The sequence below is a fragment of the Cynocephalus volans genome, chromosome 12, assembly GCF_027409185.1.
Source record: "Cynocephalus volans isolate mCynVol1 chromosome 12, mCynVol1.pri, whole genome shotgun sequence".
Classification (NCBI taxonomy): Eukaryota; Metazoa; Chordata; class Mammalia; order Dermoptera; family Cynocephalidae; genus Cynocephalus; species Cynocephalus volans.
The window spans coordinates 96,810,748-96,831,985 of record NC_084471.1 but is presented as its reverse complement, the minus strand read 5'-3'; the positions used below and the strand labels follow the sequence as shown (position 1 = coordinate 96,831,985).

The following is a 21,238-nucleotide window of genomic DNA, read 5'->3' as shown; positions in this document are numbered from 1 at the left end:
CAAGTCTCAACAGATTTTTAAAAATTGAAATCATTTCAAGGATCTTATCAGACCACAATGGATTAAAACTAGAAATCAATAACAAGCAAAACTCAGGAAACTATACAAATATGTGGAAATTAACAACATGCTCCTGAATGACATATGGGTCCAAGAAAAATTAAAGAGGAAATCAAAAAATGTGTTAAAACTAATGAAAATAAAGACACATCATACCCAAACCTGTGGGATGCTGCAAAAGCAGTACTAAAAGGGAAGTTTATTGCAATAAATACTTACATCAAAAGAAGAGAAAGATTTCCAGTAAACAACTTAATGCTACACCTCAAAGAACTACAAAAACAAGAAAAATCTAATCCCAAAAGTAGTAGGTATAAAGAAATAATTACTATCAGAGCATAACTAAATCAAACAAAAACCCAAAAAATGATTTAAAAAAATCAGGGACTGGTTTTCTGAGAAAGTAAACAAAATAGACAAGTGATTAGCTAGGTTAACTAAAAAAACAAGAGAGAATACCCAAATAAGAAAAATCAGAAATGAAAAAGGAGATATTACAACCAGTAGCAAAGAAATACAAATAATCATTAGAGACTATTATGAACAACTATATGCCAACAAATTTGAAAACCTGGAGAAAATGGATAAATTTGTGCACACAAATAAACTACTAAGACTGAACCAAGAAGAAAAAGAAAACCTGAACCAACCAGTTACAAGCAACAAGATTGAAGCAGTAATCAGCAGTCTCCCAACAAAGAAATGCCCAGGACTAATGGCTTTACTGCTGAATTCTACCAAACCTTTAAAGAGGAATCAATACCAATTCTCTTCAAACTGTTCCAAAAAATTGAAACAGAATCCACTCTCTAAAATTCATTTTGTGAGGCCACTATCACCCTGATACTAAGCCAAGAGAAAGATACTGCAAAAAAAAGAAAACTATAGGCCAATATCTCTTATCAACATATATGCAAAAGTTCTCAACAAAATATTAGCATCATAATAGAGCAACACATCAAAAAAATTTTGCACCATGATCAAATGGGATTCATCCCAAGAATGCAAGGATGGTTCGACATATACAAGTCAATAAATGTGACCCACCACATCAACAAAATCAAGGACAAAAACCATATGACTATCTCAATTGACACAGAAAAAGCATTTGACAAAATTCAGCATTGCTTCATGATAAAGACTCATCAAATTAGGTTTAGAAGGAAAGTATCTCAACACAATAAAAGCCATATATGACAGATCACCTCCAATATCATCTTGAAAAACTTTCAGCTTTTCCCTTAAGGATAGGAATAAGACAAGGATGTCCACTCTCACCACTCCTATTTAACATAGTATTAGAAGTACTAGCCAGACAGTCAGGCAAGAGAAAGAAATAAAGGGCATCCAGATTGGAGAAGGTGAAGTAAAACTGTCCCTGTATGCAAATGACATGATCATATATACAGAAAAATGTACAGACTCTACCAAAAATCCTTAGAGCTGATAAACAATTTAAGTAGAGTTGCAGGATACAAAATCAACACCCAACAAAACAAGTAGCATTTTTATACTACAATAATGAGCTAGCAGAAAAGGAATTCAAGAAAGCAAGCCCATTTACAGTAGTCACCAAAAAATAAAATAAAATAAAATACTTAGGAATAAATTTAACCAAGAAAGTGAAAGATCTCTACAATAAGAACTCCAAATCACTAGGCTGAAAAAAATTAAAGAGGACACAAAAAGATGGAAAGACATTTCATACTCTTGGATTGGAATAATTAACACTGTGAAAATGTCCATGCTATCCAAAGTGATCTACAGATTCAATGCAATACCCATCAAAATACAATGGCATTCTTCATGGAAAAAGAAAAAACAATCCTAACATCCACATGGAACAACAAAAGACTCTGAATAGCAAAGCAATCTTGAGCAAAGAAAATAAAGCCAAAGTCATAGCACTACCTGCCTTCAAATTATACTATAAAGCTATTGTAACCAAAACAGCATGGAGCTGGCATAAAAACAGTCACTTGGACCAATGGAACAGAATAGAGAACCCAGAAACTAACCCACATACTTAACAGCCAACTGATATTTGACAAGGGCAACAGGAGCATACACTGGGGAAAGGTCTGCCTTTTCAATATGAAGTTGTGCTGGGAAAACTGGACACTCATATGTAGAATGAAATTAGACCTGTACTTCGCACCATATACCAAAACCAACTCAAGATGGATTATAGACTTATATATATGATCTGAAACTATAAAACTACTAAAAGAAACCATCAGGGAAAGACTTCAGGAAGTAGGACTGAACATAGACTTTATAGATATGACCCCAAAAGCCCAGGCAACAGAAGGAAAAATAAATGAGATCAAATTAAAAAGTTTCTGCACAGCAAAAGCAACAGTTAACAGAGTCAAAAGACAACCTACAGAATGGGAGAAAATATTCACAATGTATCCAATAAGAGGTTAATATCCAGAATACACAAGGAAGAAACAACTTAACAGTGAAAAAACAAGTAACTTGATTAAAATATGGGCAAAGGAGCTGAATAGGAATTTCTCAAAGGAAGATATACAAATGATCAACAAACACATAAAAAAAAATACTCTACATCACTAAGCATCAGGGAAATGAAAATCAAAACCACATGCACATATCATCTCACACCAGTTAGACTGGCCATTATCAAAAAGAGAATAACAAATGCTGGTGAGTATGTGGAGAAAGGGGACCCTCCTACACTCTTGGTGGCAACTGTGAATTAGCACAACCATTATGGAACACAGTATGGAGGTTCCTGAAACAACTACAGATAGAACTGCCATATGATCCAGCAATCCCACTGCTGGGTGTATACCCAAAAGAATGGAAATCATCATGTCAAAGGAATACTTTTACTCCCATGTTTTTCACAGTTCTATTTACAATAGCTAAGAGTGGGAACTAACCTAAATGTCCATCAGTGGATGACTGGATAAGGAAAATGTGGTATACAGACACATGGGATACTACACTGACATAAACAGAAATGAGATTCTTCTACTTGCAGCAACATGGATGAACTTAGAGAAAATTATGTTAAGTGAAATATACCAGGCACAGAAAGAGAAATACCACATGTCCTCACTCCTAAGTGAGCTGAAAAAAAAAAAAAAGAAAGAAAGAAAGAAAAAAAGAGAGAGATGACAATCACAGTAATTCCCTGAACTTTCAAAAGGAGAGAACAGAACTGAGGCCACTAGAGGTGGGAAAGGGGGAGGCAAGGGGGTGTTAGGGAGCAATTGGTAAAGGGCCACATGTTTACAAAATGTTTACATCATATAATGATAAAACTAAAATAAACAAATAAATAATTTTTATAAATAAATAAATAAGCTTATAGCTGCCCGAAAGAACTAAACTAAAAATAACACTGAAGTTTGCTAAAAATAAATTCTGTTTCTCTCAAGAACAATACATTCAGCCTTTAAACCCTTTAAAATGGAAAACTAAATTATAAAGTAACAATGACCAGCTTCTGCTTAAAAGCATTTGGCAAGCAAGGGTTTTGTCTGAGATGGAAGAAATGGTAAGTTGCCGACAAGAGCACTACTTGTTTCTCATTCTGTCTTTTACTATTTTCAGTAAGGCTCATTGCCTACAGGAAAAAATGCCTACTTTTTTTTTTCATAAATTTCTGTTACCCTTTTCCTCCCCAAATCTGAAAAGCTTTTCTGTTTTCAAATTTCCCCCACCTTGAGTGCTATGCGTATAGTTCTTACTTCTCCAAATGGTCACTGAACTATCCAAGGTATTTATGTGTTGCATGAGACGGCTATTACTGCAGTAATGCTATTTAAGAAACAACCTCAAAATCTCGGGGGCTACAACATTTATTTCTCTCACTCAAAGGTCTGTGGGACAGCTGGGGCAGTTCTGCTTCAGGCTGCAGATCAGAGTCAGGTCTGCTCTATGTGTCTCCTCATTCTGGGACTAGCAGCTGACTGAGATGGGGCATGTTCTTTTAAAGGCAGATGGAAGAAGCACAAGAGAGCAAACCATTGAAAGCTGACCGGACATGAGTTCATTGACCCATTCGTTGACCAAAGGAAGTTGACAGAGTGGGGTGGGGAAGTACACTTTGCCCCAAAAGGTATCTACTGCAACATCATACAGCCAAGGGCGTGTTATCATTCTACTACATGCAGGGAGTGAAGAATAATCCAATATGAACAATAAGCCAAGGTGACCAATAATCCAATCCACAACATGCATAGAAATCTCAAATCCATTCTCTGTCATTTACAGGAGTTGAAATTAATTGGACTGGACATTCCACACTTTGCTGCTGATCTTCCACTGAACCGATGTAAAAACCGTTACACGAACATCCTACCATGTAAGATATCCAATAGTGCCGATCCTACTCATGTCTTTTAAAAGTTGAAGGACTGTTACAGCAGATAATTTCACCAGTCTCTGACCAGACCCAGTCGTGGCCTGGATCTCAGGACATCTCTGAGATTGCATTGGTCTCACTCATGCTTTGAGGTCATTAGATCCTGTCGTATGTAGAAATTATCATGCGTTTAAATGCATCATATCTGAACAGAAAAGTCTGAATATTTGGCCCTTTGGAGATCAAAGAGTCTTAACCAAATGAGGGATCAGATAATTTGTGCTCTCATAAAATATTTTCAGTCGAGTCATTAACAATAGAAGGAGGCAAATGGAAGGGGAGTACAATGTATTAAAATGCCTTCTCTTTCTAACTTCTGACAGTTATGTTGTTCCTTAGCATTTTGAAATAAAAAGCAACATTGAATTTGAAAGGTAATATAAAGTACTTACAGGACAATTAAAATACATTCCAATATAGATTTAACTTTTCTCTCTGCTACGCTCTAGGTGGGCTGGGAAAGAATGGGAAAGTGGAAAGAGGGAGGCTAAAAAAGTTCTAGAAAGAATATTCTCTTCTTGATAAGATTTCTCGATAAAATTATGTAGTATTACATAACACTTCACATCCCTACACATTTCAGAATTTACTTTTCTCAATTAAAGTCCATCTATAAAAAGCCCATACATCCTCTCTTCACTAGGTCTCCCAAAGGTAGTGAATTCTCTGGAGTGTCCCTAGGTGAAATGGAAATCATATATTTCCATAAATCTGCTAGATATTTTAGTTCCTGTAAATACTTGCACAGTCCTCCCCCCCTCCAAAAAAAAACCTGGGGACAGTTTTTCTAAGGATAGAAGAGATGGTGGGAAGAAAGTAGTGGTTGGGAGATATTTATGTATTTATTTAATCAAGAGACTAAGATTGAGGTATGGCTGAAATATCAGGCTAAAATAAACTTTATCTGCCTACTCTATCAGTGGCCGATTTGACTTGATATTGGGTAGAGAGGATAAAGATAATTTTTTCTTCCATCCTGACTTACACAATTTCTTTTCTCTTTATCCTTTACAGATGACTTTAGCCGAGTGAGATTAGTCTCCATAAATGAAGAGGAAGGTGCAGACTACATCAATGCCAACTATATTCCAGTAAGTAGAAAAACAGACAAACAAAAAATCAGCCATTCAAATGCCAGCCCAGCCAGTGGAAGACTATTTAGGGCTATGTGAATGTGTCAGACAGTTAAAAAGAGAGCCATTCTGCACCTAGCAAGTGAACTCTACAGAACGGTTTCCATTATTCCATTTCAGAATAAAAAATGGGGAAAAAGTGAATTTATTAGTAATGTTCAGATTTCTTTGTACAGGGCTCGTGAAAGAGAAAGTAGATCATTTTGCTAAAGATCACCTTTGCTGCGTTTCAATTTCAGTTTTAGCAACCAAACTCAAAGGGCTTCACCTGATCATCTGTGCTTTTAGAATATTTATAAAGATAGTGATTGTTCTCATAAAAAAGTGTGGGTGCGATTTGACAGACTTCTGGAGAACGATGCTAAAATCACACACTTCTATGGGCAGTTACTCTGATTGCCTCTTTGATGGAGAAGAAGACATTACATAGGTGTGTGATCCTTTGCCAGTTTTATCAGCAGTAAATTTTCAGCTTTTTCCCAATGGGGTGAAGCAGCATTTGGTGCTGACAGTGGCTGGTTAGGTGGTAAGTCTGTCACTTGTCTTTCAGGGATACAACTCACCACAGGAGTACATTGCCACCCAGGGGCCGCTGCCTGAAACCAGAAATGACTTCTGGAAGATGGTCCTACAACAGAAATCTCAGATGATTGTCATGCTCACTCAGTGTAATGAGAAGAGGAGGGTAGGTACCTAATCGGACTGTCCCCACGTAGCCCCACATCCTGTCCCAGGTGAAGTGTTTGCCGTGTTGCAGAAACTACTGCACTTTGCTTCTTTTTCATCCTTACAACAGTCCCGTACAGATCTTCAGAGGCGAGTACCTTTATTTTCCCTGAGCACAGACTTCATTTTTTCTCTAGCCTGTTTGTTTTAAAAGCTTGTGCTATCTTCACTCCAGGTGAAATGTGACCATTACTGGCCATTCACAGAAGAACCTATAGCTTACGGAGACATCACCGTGGAGATGATTTCCGAGGAAGAGCAGGACGACTGGGCCTGTAGACACTTCCGGATCAACTACGTAAGTCACCAGGCAGGAGTGCAGATCCCCACAGTGACACCTCCACCCCTGCAAGTACTAGGAGACCAACCCACCACCATGTAAGACAATGAGCTCTTCAGGCTTTGCAGCTGCTTCCTTCAAGAGAAAAATTCAATTTTTAGTGTAGTGGTTTCCCATTTCATGAGGATGATGCGGGTGAAAAGGTTCTGGTTCGCCTGGAGAGTCTGAGGAGGTGCAATAAAAAGTCTGCCCTGGTTCATCTCAAATGAGCCCAGGGCAATAGAAGACACAGTTAGTCATTGTTTAGCAGGCATGACTGAGGCAGGACGTGTTCTCATTACCCACATTCACCGTACGAGTATAGTCAGGGTGTACAAGGCACAGTAAGGTTTTAAATTAAACACTTAACCCATGATACGGTAGTTTGTGTCTTGTTTTGTGTGTTTTTCCTTATTTTGTTCTGGTTTGGTTTTCATTATTTGGAAGGTCTTATTAATCATGGTTCCATATCTCTTGATGTGCTATTGATTTCTGATTGTTAGAGTATCTGAAAAGTCTATTTTTCTCACAAGCCCTGCTACCTTTTTACTAGTATTCTCCACTTGAACATGCTCTCTGTTGAGGACAAAATTTAATAGGAAATTCCTTTCTGAAATGTTCTTCCCTGCTTAAACACAACCCTTCCTAATAGTACAGACCAGACAAAATAAGCCTGAAGACCAAACTGACCCACTGCCTATTTTGTAAAGCCCATGAGCTAAAAATGGTTTTTACATTTTTAAATGGTTGGAAAAAATTTTAAAAGAATAATATTTCCTATGTAATATTATATGAACATTATGTAAGATTTACATTTCAGTGTCCACAACCATGTTTTATTGGAACACAGCCACACGTTTGTTTATGTATTGTCTATGATCACTTTCGTTGCAACCCAAATTATATGACACGCAAAACCTAAAATATTGACTGCCTGGCCCTTTACAGAAAAAGTCTGCTGACCCCTAATATAGACAATGAAAACAAAGATTGTCCATATCAGTCTTTCATATGGACAACAACACGAACAGCACAAACAACGAAAGCACTTGGTGACTGTTCCTTTCTTGATATTTACAAGAGAGAAATATCTTCTTACCTGCTGGTAATTAACAATGGCTTTTATTGCAATGAGAATTTAGGCAAATCCCAGTATACCTGTAACAGACTGTGTCTCGTGCTGCTCCATTCCTTTGAAATACACATCTCTTTGTTCCCCAAGCACATTTCTCCTCAAACACAGAGTTTCAGCTCAAATGTCACCTCCTTTTTCAATCCTTTCGAGCCTTCCCTGGTCTCAGAGACCATTAGCCCTTTCCTCCTCTGCTGTCGAGTCTCGTGTATATGCCCCCTCACAGCACACCATAGGTGGTTACACATCTGTCTTCACGTCTCTTTCCTCCAGTGTACTGTGAGTGTCAGAAGCAAGTACTCTCTACCTTTGTGGAATGAATACGTCAGTAAATGAATGAATGATTTCAAAAATAATAAAGCACTTGTAAAGCATCAACAGACTTTCCATCAGAGGAAATATTTGACGATCTGAACACCATTTCAACTCTGCTTGCTTTCATAGTTATTTCAGCGAAAAAGCCTGTGCAAATTGCTAAACGAATATAGAACACATCTTTCCCTAGGTTTGCTTCTAGGAGAAAAACATTGCAGAGCACAGAATAGTCTGTTCACATGCCTGTTTCCTTGACAGGGAAGAGTCACATAGATCATTGCATGGCCAATACTACGCTTCTTGCTCTTGGTCTTAAATGATGACCTGTCTTTCAACAACAACCATGGGAAGGGCTTGAAAAATAAGAATAAAACATGAAATAATAGTGTTCGCTTGTAAAGTTTTTATACAGTAGTTATAAGCACCTGGTACCATTGTGCCCCCTTTTGGTCATAAGCATACAAAATCTAAATTTCAGGCTCCTTCCACAGTGAAGGCTAAATTGTCCGAAGAACATTGTGCTGTGCTGATGAATATATTTGTCTATTAGTTTCATTTTTTATTTACACCTTTATTTTTTATTTATTTTTATTTTTATTTATTTTTTATTTTTTATTTCTACCCCTATCCTTTCATATTGATATGTGGAAACTTTCCAAGTACAACAAGATAGAATTACATGAATGAGGAAATTAGGGTGAGAGAAATTTGGGAATTTAAGATAATAAGATAAAACCAGAAGGGTTTTCTCGTTTAATAAGAAAGGAGGAAAACTACCATAACACACAACTTGTCAGTTTCCGGTGTTTAACACTTGCATGAACTGAGTAAGAGCTGGAGAGGAAAGATCAGCAAAAACTTGTTTCTTACCAGGGACTTTATACCCTGCTGTTCAGCTGACAGTTCTGATGCCAATTCTAGGACCCCCACCTTGAAGCTGTGGAGAGACTAATGACAATTTAACAGCTTCATGATTTTAAACCACCTTTCACTTTGTAGCTGAATACATTTTCAGACTGTACTGGGATATATATATATAGGCTACAATTCACAAGTCTTATACTAATTATGATCAGCATTTGAACAGGGCAGGCATTTTTGTGAGCCTTTCTGGGAAGTTATTTGGTGGCTGAGTGTCCTTTAATCCTTATGGTGTTGAATAATTAAGTTACTTGGCACAATTCATTATGCCTGGATTATGTTCTTGACATACTTCCTGCAGACAGCAGTGAGGGTAGCCAGCATCGTTGCAGACTTTGTGCTCTTTGTGTCTAAGACAGAGCCCTAGAACATAGCTAGGGAGGCACTGCTAGCTCCTGGGGATGGGTGGCTTTAGGTATCAAGGGGGCAGTGGGTGGAACTGAAGGGATGACTTATTTCTATTTATACAAATCATATATATTAATTTATGCATTTTATTTCATTTGTTTATATAGATACAAATTTTGCTCTGCCCAAGACTACTGACTCTTTGGAATTTATTTCTCTTTGATACCTGAACCTAAGTTTTAGCTCCAAACTCATGTCCTGGCCAAATTCTCCCAAATCATGATATAGTGTTCCATACACTGCATGGATTCTAGGCTTTTAGCAAGTTTGAAGGATGGGAAGTGAATCAGATCTTTGTGAAGGCTGCGTTTGAACTATTTCTGACAGTGGGTAACAAGAGAAAAATAAATCATTCTTACAAACTAGTAGGGACTAAAAAGAGTTGGTCTTGAAGAACCCATATTCTTATTGGTACTTACTCAGTTCAGAGGGAACAACAATATATTTGATATATGGATTAATATGATAGGGTTAATATATTAAATATACCTACTTACTAGAGAGTCCCAGAACCAAGCATATAAACACACTGAGCTGGATGGGAGCAAGTGGTAGTAATTATGCAGTAGTAATGATAATAATTCTAACACAAACCATCCTTCACAGACATGATCACTTAATCCACATGACAACCCTTGTTGTACATATCATTAGGCCCTTTTTATTTATTTATTTTTTAAGTTGTTTATCATTATCGTTTACATTCTAAGAGCAGTTGATGAGGGGGAGGAGAGGGGAAGGGAGAGGGTGGGAGGAGGAGGAAGGAGGGGGCATGGTGGAGGCCTGTGGCACCTCCCTCATTCCAGCAGGGGAGCCCAGGTGGCTTCTGATGGTGGCCCAGTGGTCATTGCTTGGCTGGGTGTGGATGCCAGGGTGCATAGCTAAAGCCCTCGGCCCCCCACCACCCCAGCTCAAGAGCCCAGGGCATTCCCCCCGGTTGCTCAGTGGTCATTGCTGGGCTGGGTGCTGACAGTGGGGGGTAGGGGAGGGCATGGCTGAGGCCCTTGGCCCTCCCCCGACCCCAGCTTGGGAGCCCAAGGGCTTCTGGTCCTCCTAAGTTTTACAGGTGTTCTTTGGTGGTGTTAGGTCTTTACTGGTTAATATCAGAACTTTGTCTCTGATCCGTGGGGCTTTTGTTTTTTTCTTTCAGTTCTGTGTTGGATTATTAGCTATTCCCACCACTTAAACTCTGCACTGGAACTAATTTGTTGTCCTTTGCTTATTTCTAAAATGGGGAAACTTCCTGTGGGAACCAGCACTTGAGCCCTGTGGTTGAGCTAAATTGCTTCATTGCTGCTGATTCCCCGGGGAAGGCTTTTTGTGCAGCTCAGGTTTAATTTTGTGCAGCTCAAGTTGTAAGCTCTTCTAGGTCTTGTGATGTCTGGAACAACTGGGTTGTGTGGAAACACTGGTCTGGGCCTGAGTCTTTTCTGGCACGTGCCCAACAGCACCAGCCTTGGAGTGGTTGGGGCTCAAAACGGTCAGAGCGGTCCTGCCTTTCTCTCATTGTGGCTTCTCCCACCTTCATGCACTCCGTAGGTCTCTCCTCCTCTTCCCCTAAGCTCTTACGGCCCCAGCTTGGCAGTCGTTGCTTTTCAATAGTTGTAAATCGGTTGATTGTGGGAGAGAGTGACGCTGGGGACGTCTGTTCTGCCATCTTGACCAGAAGTCCATTACGCCATTTTTAGATACTGAAGTTCAAGAAGTTTGTCTTCGGTCATGTTCCCTAGTGTCAGGGCCCAAGATAGAGATTCTCATACAAGTGATTTTTTTTTTTTTTTTTTTTTTTTTGTCGTTTTTTCGTGACCGGCACTCAGCCAGTGAGTGCACCAGTCATTCTTATATAGGATCCAAACCCGCGGCGGGAGCGTTGCCGCGCTCCCAGCGCCGCACTCTACCAAGTGCGCCACGGGCTCGGCCCATACAAGTGATTTTTTGATGTGTGTTATTGGGTAAAATTTGTAAGAGAGCAAGGGGGAGAGAACAGGACAGAGAAGAAGACACGCACAGCTGTGGCGTCAGCAGAAGTCCAGCCTCAGCCAGACCCCACAGACGTTCTGACATAAGGCACTGGAGTTTTGTACCCTGCAGGAGAATCCAACATAGGCAGTTTCCAGCGAGGCAGAGAAAGAGGTGCACCAGGATGGCAACGGGGACCTAAGTAGGGCACCAGCTGTACCTGCCACAGTGTTTAATTCATTAGCCCAAGCTGATGCAGCCTCTAAACGACAGAGCCAGGATGCAAACTCTGATCTGCTTAAGCTCTTGTCCTTAACTACCCAGGCATGGATTAGCCTATCTATCCTACTATTTGAAGATGTATGCAATTAGTGTTTTATTTTTCAGGACCTACTTTATGCCAGACATGATGCTCAGAGCTGGAAAAGGAAGTGTACTGACCAGGAGTGGAACACGGCTCTACCTTCCTGTACCATTAACTTGTGATCGCCAGTGGAGGCCTGGGTCATTTTGACAGTGGACTGGGGGATTAATACTTGTTGTTGGCTTTTTTCCCTAAAGGCTGATGAGATGCAGGATGTGATGCATTTTAACTATACTGCGTGGCCTGATCACGGTGTGCCCACAGCAAATGCTGCAGAAAGTATCTTGCAGTTTGTATACATGGTCCGACAGCAAGCTACCAAGAGCAAAGGCCCCATGATCATTCACTGCAGGTAACCTCATCAAATGCATTTTCTGTTAGACATCAGGGTTTTTTTTAATATGAAGGACAGAACCCACCATTCCATAAATCCCTGACTAGATTCAATTGACAAATGAATTATGATTTTTTTTTAATTTATGAGTAATTGATGTCTTATTGCATATACTATTTACTTATAATATGACTATCTTCTATCTATAGCTTATGGGACAAATATTGTCATTTCCATTTTCAGATGAAAAAGCAAACTGAGAAGCAGAGAGACTGAGGGATTCACACAGGCTTATGCAACTCGAAAGTGGAAGCGTTAGGATTCAAATCTAGGCATGCCAGTCTCCAAAGGCCATGCATTAAGTGTTGTGTGATATTATCCTACCCTATCAACGATCCCAAGTGGCTATAACATGGATAAATACAAGGTCAAATTATAAACAGCTTATCACAGCTTGAAATAATATAAATATACATGAAAGTAAACAGAAGGAAAGAAAAAATAAAAACCTTCAGCCTATTAAGATAAACATACTTGCTGCAGTTGTTCAAAATTGTCTCTTAATTTCCAGACAGCTAGCATGAAAGGGGACATATGATCCATTACATTATCAAAAATCAAGGTGCACATTAATTTCTTACAAGAAGAGTTACTTTTGAACTTAATCTTTCCTTCCTACCAAGTGAACAAAGCTCCATCAAAATCCATCCCTGTGCTACAATATTGTTGTACAATTTTTATTTAACCTCAAAAGAGCAGGGAACACAGACATGCCCCATTGTATATCAGAGGTAGAAGAAGGGATAAAAATGCTAAGGGAAACACTGGCAAATAAATCTAAAATCCCAGACCTAGCGCCTTGGCCTTTGTGAATTAGAATGGCTAAAGTGTGTGTGTACGTGGTGTGTGTGTGTGCATGTGCGCCCTCAGTGTATGTCCTCCTGAAAAGAGAAATGCTTTATAAGCTACTATAAGTTTAGAAGTGTCTGTTTAGGGAAGATACTATTGCTGCCAATCTGCTATAGGCATTCACAGGTTAAAAGCCGTGCTTTAGCAGATGAAATTATCTATTCTCAAAATGTTTTTTTCCCAAGAGCAGATAATAAAGCTGGTCAACCATGGGGTCAAACTCATGGATTCTTTTCACAGCAGATAACAGGTGCAGTTTTGGAGGTGACTTTATAGGTGCCACCCAGTGGCAGACCAGTTTGAGAAGTCCTGGAGGAAAGAGTTGTCTAATAGAAAAAGCAAATTAGACTCTGAACTCAAGCCATTTCGTGTTGGGTTTTTCTCCTAGCAAATTCTGCATATAAATTGACCTCAACTTTCTCTTTTCCCATAATTTCATCACAATTCAGAGTTTGGAACAATTTGGCTCTTCAGTCTAAGGATGATAGGTAGAAAAGAGGAGCTGACTTTAGTATGTAGAACGGGACTGGTGGGCAGGCGGCCAGCCCATGGCAGTGCACTTCTGCATATGCTCTGAGCACTGGGATTTGGGGACTAAATGAGACCGGGTCCAAATACTTAATTTTATATTATGACAACCATCTAACCATCCCTGGGAGACTGAATCAGACCTAGGACCCACTGGAAGGGCAGGTAAAGGAAGGTCTGTGATGGTGAACTGAACTTAGGGTTGAAGGTACACAAATCGCTATGGCCCCAGAGCTAGGTAGGGTGTGAGCATCTCAACTAGACTTTTGATCTGGGGTGTGAGGGCTGAACTCTGAGGCTGTTCAGAAGATGGGGAATTGTGTATCAGCTCTCCGAGGGCAGGAACCAACTCTCCAGAGTGCTCAATATAGAATCATTACTTTTCTCCAGAAGCAGACAGCCTGGGGGAGGCCAAGGCAATGCAAGCCCATATCTCTTTAAGGGAGGTGGCAGTGGTCATGGGAAATGTGACATTAGAAGGAACTCCAATCACCACGGCACACTTAAACATCGGTTAAGTGGAAAAGATTGTCAGGAGTTCTTTTTTCACAACCGTGCTACCGAAATCAGTTTATTTTCAGCAAGAAAGAAGTGCTGTCTGAATAACCTGCTGTCTGACATTCTTTTGCAGTGCTGGAGTGGGACGGACGGGAACATTCATTGCCCTGGACAGGCTCTTGCAGCACATCCGGGATCATGAGTTTGTCGACATTTTAGGGCTGGTGTCAGAAATGAGGTCATACCGAATGTCTATGGTACAGACAGAGGTAGGAGCAAAATCAATATGTATTTTTAAACTTGCCCTTGACTGAAAAACTCACGATTATTCAACCTCACACTTCAAAACAATTGTCTGAAAATTTTTGTATCTCCCTTTCCCATTTTCTTATTGTGTATGTATAAGATATAACAGAAACACATATTAGCCTTTAGAAATCCATTCAGTGTCTACAGTCATTACACTTCTATTGGCATCATATGCTCTTTAGTAATGCAGAGCACGTGGATGTGTCTGTAATAGAGTAAACCGTCTTTGAACAGACTAGGAGTTAGGTGAAGGTAACAGCCATTCTGGGTAAATGTCACCATATGGAGACAGTAGAACTGATGTGATCTACTTTATATTTGAAATGTTGGATTTGATTAATAAGTTTGTCATTAGTTTGCTCTCCACGTGACTCTGTCCCAATTCACTTTTAATGATAGTCATGGGTTGAATTTGATTTCTGTCCCCCTTCTGATTTTAAGAATTCCCAGCCCCCAAACCTACCAGCACTGCCAGTCCCTTTAATCTAAATGGATGGATTTATTATTTTAACACAGGAGCATTCCCAGAAATATCCTGCAGCGTTACATGCTCCCCCTTCATCCTCTTCTCCCACGTCCTCTCCTCTGTGGGTGCCTTAGAACGCACTCCAAACGGAGTGGCAGCCCCAGGGCAGTGCCAGTAGACAGTACACACTGCCTCAGAGCAGCCGTGGGCGTGCACCGGTGTGGGTGCAAAAACCCAAGTACCATAGCTTGCTCATAATCCTAGTCACCCAGCCGTACTCACAACTTCTTAGCTCCAGGCATACAATAGCCCTTTCTCTCAAGGAGTGTGTGTGGGAGGGACGCCTGTGGTGTAGAGTACAACCTGGCCTGACCTCTCAGCAAGAGATTAAAACATGCCTTGGTCTTCCTCTTGCTTTTCCCATCTTCCACCACTAGATGTCAGTATAACTCAAAAAGCCCAGCGTGGTGGCTGCTGTCTCCTCGGTTCTGTAGGTACCTCGTTTCCCACGCTTTCTACTTTTCTTTCCTCCTACCTTCTCAGTCCCATCTGACCGCGGATTGGCACAGCCGTTCCGGTGTATTTATTTCTGAGCTATCACAGGATCACACTCCTTTAGGAAAGAGTAATTAATATTCCAGATGTCTCATCGATTATTAAAGCAAGTCACTTCCTTGAGCAGGCCACCTCTCAGTCCTGCTGACTTCTAATTTACTATTGTGGGGACATGAGCATCGCCTTGTTATCTGTCGTAAGTGTGAAATGTCAGGTTTCCCCGAGAAGCCCACTGCCTAGTGAGTAAACACTTTGCTTTAGTAATCGGTCCATATTTTTGGCTTTCACTTCCATAAATTTGTATCCTAATACATGATTAAAACTCCCCCTTACATATATGGATCCCTAAGCTTCAAAGGGCTGCTCATTTTAGATTTGATGAATTGCCCCATTTACTTAATTTACACCTTTGATAACTTCATAGACTTCGATTACGGCCTGTTTGCTTTTGACTTTTCCCAACTGCAGAATCTTCATCCCTTTATACAAGCTACCTTCACGTGGCAGACCCTCCATCCCATTCAGGTGCGGTAATCACAAAAAACTAGAGCAGTCACCATGTAGTCTTCTGCAAAGCCAAGAAAATGTTTCATTTTCTCCCTTTCTTGCTTCAAATTTTGGTTGTTTATGGCAGTGTTTTAGGTTGACATCTCCATGGAAACAGGCTTTTTAAAGTGCAATATCCCTTCCCTTTACTCTCATGGGGAATTCAAAGTCAGCCAAGGGGACAGAGGGCGCCCAGGTTACTACTTTTCCCAACTGCTCTGGCTTTTCCCTTGAGTTCCTCAGGCCCTTGTGATAGATGCTCTCCAGTTCTAGTTGTTTATCTGAGTCTGTTTTGTTAGTAATGTCCAGAACATCTTGTTCATTTATCTTTATTTTTCCTCTACCCTCTGCTCTCCATGGTCCAACCTGCATTTTGAATACAGGTTGATTGACCTAGCATTTGGGGGGGGGGTTGTTTGTTTTTTTATTCAAAATAATTTAACATCCACTTGTACATACTTGTGGGTACAGTGTGTTGCACCGTGATTCACTTAGAGTAGACAGCAGAGTTTTGTCCCCGTTAGTCCACCAGTTTCCCCTCTCAACCATCCCAGCCTCTGGTAATCATTATTCTACTCTCTACTTCAATGACAGCCTTTTTTCTTTTTCTTTTCTTTTTTCTTTTTTTTAGATTCCACATATGAGTGAGACCATGTGGTATTTATTTCTCTCTGTACCTGACTTACTTCACTTAATGTGATGGTTTCCAGTTCTATCCATGAAAAAATGTCATTTTTTATATACAGCTGCATAGTATTCCATTGTGCATATACACCACAGTTTTTTTATCCATTCATCCGTTGATGGGCATTAGGTTGACTCCATCTCTTGGCTATTGTGATGAACACGGGAGTTCAGGTGTCTTTTTGATATATTGATTTTGTTCCCTTTGGGTATATAACCTAGTGGGATAGCTGAGTCGTAAGGTAGATCTATTTTTAGTTCTGAGGAAACTTCATACTGTTTTCCACAACGGTTGTACCAATTTATACTCCCTCCAGCAATGTAGGAGAGTTCCTTTTCCTCCCCATACTCACCAGAATTTATTTTTTGTCCTGTTGGTAATAGTCATTCTAACTGTAGTGAGATATCTAGCTGTGGTTTTAATTTGCTTTCTCTGATGATTGGTGATGTTGAGCACTTTTCCATGTGCCTTTGGCCATTTGCATGTCTTCTTTTGAGAAATGTCTGTTTAGGTCCTTTGCCCACTTTTTAATTGTGGTACTTGTTGGTTTTTTTTGCTGTTAAGTTGCTTATATAGTAGCCCCTTGTCAGATGTGTAGTTTGCAAACACTTTCTCCCATTCCATAGATTCTCACTTCATTTCGTTGACAGCGTCACTTGCTGTGCAGGAACTTTTTAGTTTGATGTTGTTCTATTTATGTATTTTTGCTTTTATTGCCTGTGCCTTTGTAGCATCACTCAAAAAAAGTACTGCCCACTCGCATTTCGTGTAGCATTTCCTCTATGTTTTCTTCTAGTAGTTTCATAGTTTGGGTTCTTAAATTTAGGTCTTTGATCCATTTTGAGTTGATTTTTGTGTATGGTGAGAGATAGGGGCCTAGTCTCAATCTTCTGCGTGTGGATATCCAGTTTTCCCAGCACCATCTGTTGAAGAGGCTTCTTAAGTCCATTCCCATGAGAATCCTGCTGCTTTCTAACTTACTGAAGTTGATAAGTAAAGAACAAAGTAAAAAACGATTCCTTTCACATTTGCCATCCCAGAGTATCCCTTTGATACTGATGATTTTCAAGAGGACAGTATGATTCTGCAGTTGAGTTCTGTCTTTATGAATATAACCAACCCATGAATTGCCCACCGTGTCTCCTCACTTCGCTGGCTTCTAATTTCCCAGCCTTCTATACTACCCATCACCTGGATTCCACCACTCCACCCCACCCAAAGAAAGCAGAAGTAACTGGTGACATCATGTCCTCAGATGCATATTTCAGGGTCACTGCAACACCTAACCTCTTTCTCTTTGCCCCTGACCGGACACACTTACTTCACAGCCTTCTCCACAAGGAGGAGATGGTCAGAAGGAAAAGCAGACCCTGGGGGAAGGCCTGGGTCTTGGCTTTGCCACTGCACAGGTCACATCAGCTCTCAAAACTCCTATTTCTCACCTGCGAAATGCGAATGACAATGTTCAGGAACTGTTGAACATTGTCATTGTACACAGTGTGTAAAGTGACAAAATCTCGATTCATGGTTTGAAACTGTAAAGTGCTACATATCAATGGCATTGCCTCTCGTGGGCTCTCTTCTATTTTTATCAAGTATTTTGTTTGTTTTCTCTCTAATAGCCTTTCCCTGGAGGTCAGTTAGGGCTTTGCTTTGAGCAAACTGTCCTCCTGATCTGCAGCTTGGATTTCTCAGGGACTCTCAGGGACATGTCTGTAAATAGTCTTTTATTTACTTTTCCCTTTGGTCTTTTTTTTTCTTTTTTTTTTTTTCTTTTTTTTTTTTCTTTGTATCTAAAGTTTGACCACCGAGTAGTTATGGATTGAAAGTCCAGCCTTATTTATCCCCGGTGTTGCTATAACACCAGGTTACTGATGCGAGACTATCACAACATAAGGGAATATATTTTCCCAATACCTTGTTGAAAAATACAGGTTGGGCTGCAGTACCACCCACTGAAGTCTGGAGTAAGTTCATCTTTTGTGTAAAGTTATTACACAAGAGGCTTCTTACAATTCTGTGGATATCTTGACTGAATCTTATTTAGAAGTTATTTCTAATGGTATTACTTACAGTGAAACTCTGGGAAATAAAGAAAAAGGAGAAAGACCATGAAGCTACTCTTGATTTCTTGGCACAAAAACAACTAATAAAAGCAATTAATATTTTAGTGTATTTCATCTCAGTCTTCATTCAAGTAAAACTTTTACACAATTGTGCTCATATGCTATGTATACACATAATATGCATTTATATATATAATACAGAATGTATGTAAGTAACATACATTTGTGGAAATATAAAATACACAATATATGTATGGTTTTTTACATACTAATTTTTCACTTAACATTTTACTGTTATCACAAAAACATTATAAATTTCTTTTTCAAAGCTGACTAATGTTTCATTATAGATACAACATTGCTTACTTAAATTGTTCTCCTTTTATAGAACATTAAATTGGATTCTTTTCCACGTTTTGCTATTACCTGTGTTCACACCATTTATTAGCACTTTATTAATTATCCCTCCACCAATAGGTAAAAATGTCTGCCGTAACAAATTCAAGTCACCACTGAATGTTACTTTTTTCCTTTAGGTTTGTACACTTCATAGATAAAAAAATAACTTGTTTTAATTTACATTTTTTACTTGGCCATTTTTTTGTGCATTTTAATATTTCCTCAGTTTACTTCAAAAATCCTTTAATAAGCGCAAACTAAGTACTGAGCACTAGGAATAAAAAGACATAATCCCTGCCTTTCAGGAATATTTGGTCTAATGGTTGATGTACTTTACTAATTTGTCCACTTGTATGTGCTACTGATTTCGATGACTTTTTAACAAAAATAAAGGCACCAACATTTTGTCATAATGCTAGAAAATATTTTTCCCTCCCGGATTCTGATTTGCCTTTTCTTTTTATTTATTGATTTTTACATATAGTAGTTTGAAATTCTTATTTGTAATCTATTCCATTGCTTTTAATTTTAGAATCACAGAGGAATTAACCTATATTTTCTTTCTTCTATAATTTTATGGCTTGATTGATTAAATATCCTAGAATTTATTTCAGTGCAGGAATGATGTGATGCACTCTTTTGTTTGTAAAATAGCCCCGTGATTATTGATTGAACCTTCATTGTCTTTTGCATTAAGTAGTGATGATGTAATGGACATTGTGGTGACTGTAGTTGATAGTAGCGTATACTTGAAATCACTAAGAGAGTAGATCTTAAACACTCTCATCACTCAAAAAAAATGGTAACTGTGAGGTGATGGATATGTTAATTAGCTTAATTGTGATAATCATTTCACAGTGTATATGTATGTTAAATCATCATGTGTATACCTTATATACAATTTTTACTTTTTTTACTCATTAAAGCTGGCAGAAAAATTCCACTGTAAAATAAAAAGTAGTGATGTTCAAAGCTCTATTATTAATCAAAATGCTTTTACAGTTGATTCACCTGGCTTTTTTTTTTTTTTTCTAAAAGATGACCGGTGAGGGGATCTTAACCCTTGACTTGGTGTTGTCAGCACCACACTCACCCAGTGAGCAAACCGGCCATCCCTATATGGGATCCGAACCCGTGGCCTTGGTGTTATCAACACCACACTCTCCCGAGTGAGCCACGGGCCGGTCCCACCTGGATTTTCTAGTTATAAAATTGAGTCTCTGTAAATAACGGAGTTTCCTTTTACATCAGTTCTTGGTCACTAAAACTGCCATAGTATTTAAATATTATACCTTTGCACATATCTGCACAAAACGTCCTGCTCTGAGACATGCTTCTGTCCTTGCCCAGGAGCAGTACATCTTCATCCATCAGTGCGTGCTGCTGATGTGGACGAAGAAGAAGCAGCAGTTCTGCATCAGTGATGTCATATATGAGAATGTCAGCAAGTCCTAGCTCAGGATCGGAGCAGTAAGTGGAGAAGAGCCCATCCTGGGTGCTGTGTCCTAGAATAATGGGAGGGGATGTGACGGGTCACGACAAAAGGCAGCAGTAGCCATTTGTATTGAGTGTGAATTCACACTAGTATTTCTGCTCACCTCCTGGCCCCACAGCAGTGGTCACAGGGAGAGACAAATACCATAGCAGTGCCTTGAGCTTCAATGCACCTTGATTGAAGGTAGCAACAAGCAGGACCTTCTGCAATGCATGGCGATTTGACCTCCATTTGCTCCACCCAGAACCCTAACTTATTCTTATATGGAGTCTGTGTCTGAAATATCAGGATGCTACCATCCAACTCTAACTAGGTATTTCGTGCAAATATTTTACTGACTCCAAGGGTTGTATAAAGGGTCACAAAGAAGACATGAGCCGGAGTGGACACCCCAAAGAATAAAAACAATATTGACAATAGAGTCTCAGGATAGCAGAGTCTGAAAATGCCTTGATCTCACCCATGATGGGAGCACGTATTTGACAGCTTCATGAAAACATTAGCAACATATTCATTGCCCTGTGCTCAAACTTGGACTAGATCACATTTTGAAGGTGTAAGTCATCTTCGCTAAGGTGACGAGTAATCTTCCCACTTAGCTCAGTAAACAGAATGTAGTGTCTGAAGTGATGGGGTGGGGGGGTGATTGACAGGGTGGGGAGAGGACAGTGGTGCATTGTGGGAGAAACATGAAGGGTGGGAAGCAGTGGAG

General features: G+C 39.6%; 1 protein-coding gene across 1 annotated transcript in view; it reads left to right on the top strand.

The window, feature by feature from the left end:
* The window catches only part of PTPRO (protein tyrosine phosphatase receptor type O), a 239,063-nt gene extending 218,577 nt beyond the window's left edge, over positions 1-20,486 (top strand). The window contains exons 20-26 of the mRNA XM_063115709.1: positions 4,309-4,399; positions 5,474-5,550; positions 6,143-6,277; positions 6,494-6,616; positions 11,934-12,088; positions 14,139-14,274; positions 20,382-20,486. Coding sequence (XP_062971779.1) covers positions 4,309-4,399; positions 5,474-5,550; positions 6,143-6,277; positions 6,494-6,616; positions 11,934-12,088; positions 14,139-14,274; positions 20,382-20,486 — 822 coding nt within the window. The remainder of the gene's footprint in view (positions 1-4,308; positions 4,400-5,473; positions 5,551-6,142; positions 6,278-6,493; positions 6,617-11,933; positions 12,089-14,138; positions 14,275-20,381) is intronic.
* The last annotated feature ends 752 nt before the right edge of the window (positions 20,487-21,238 follow it).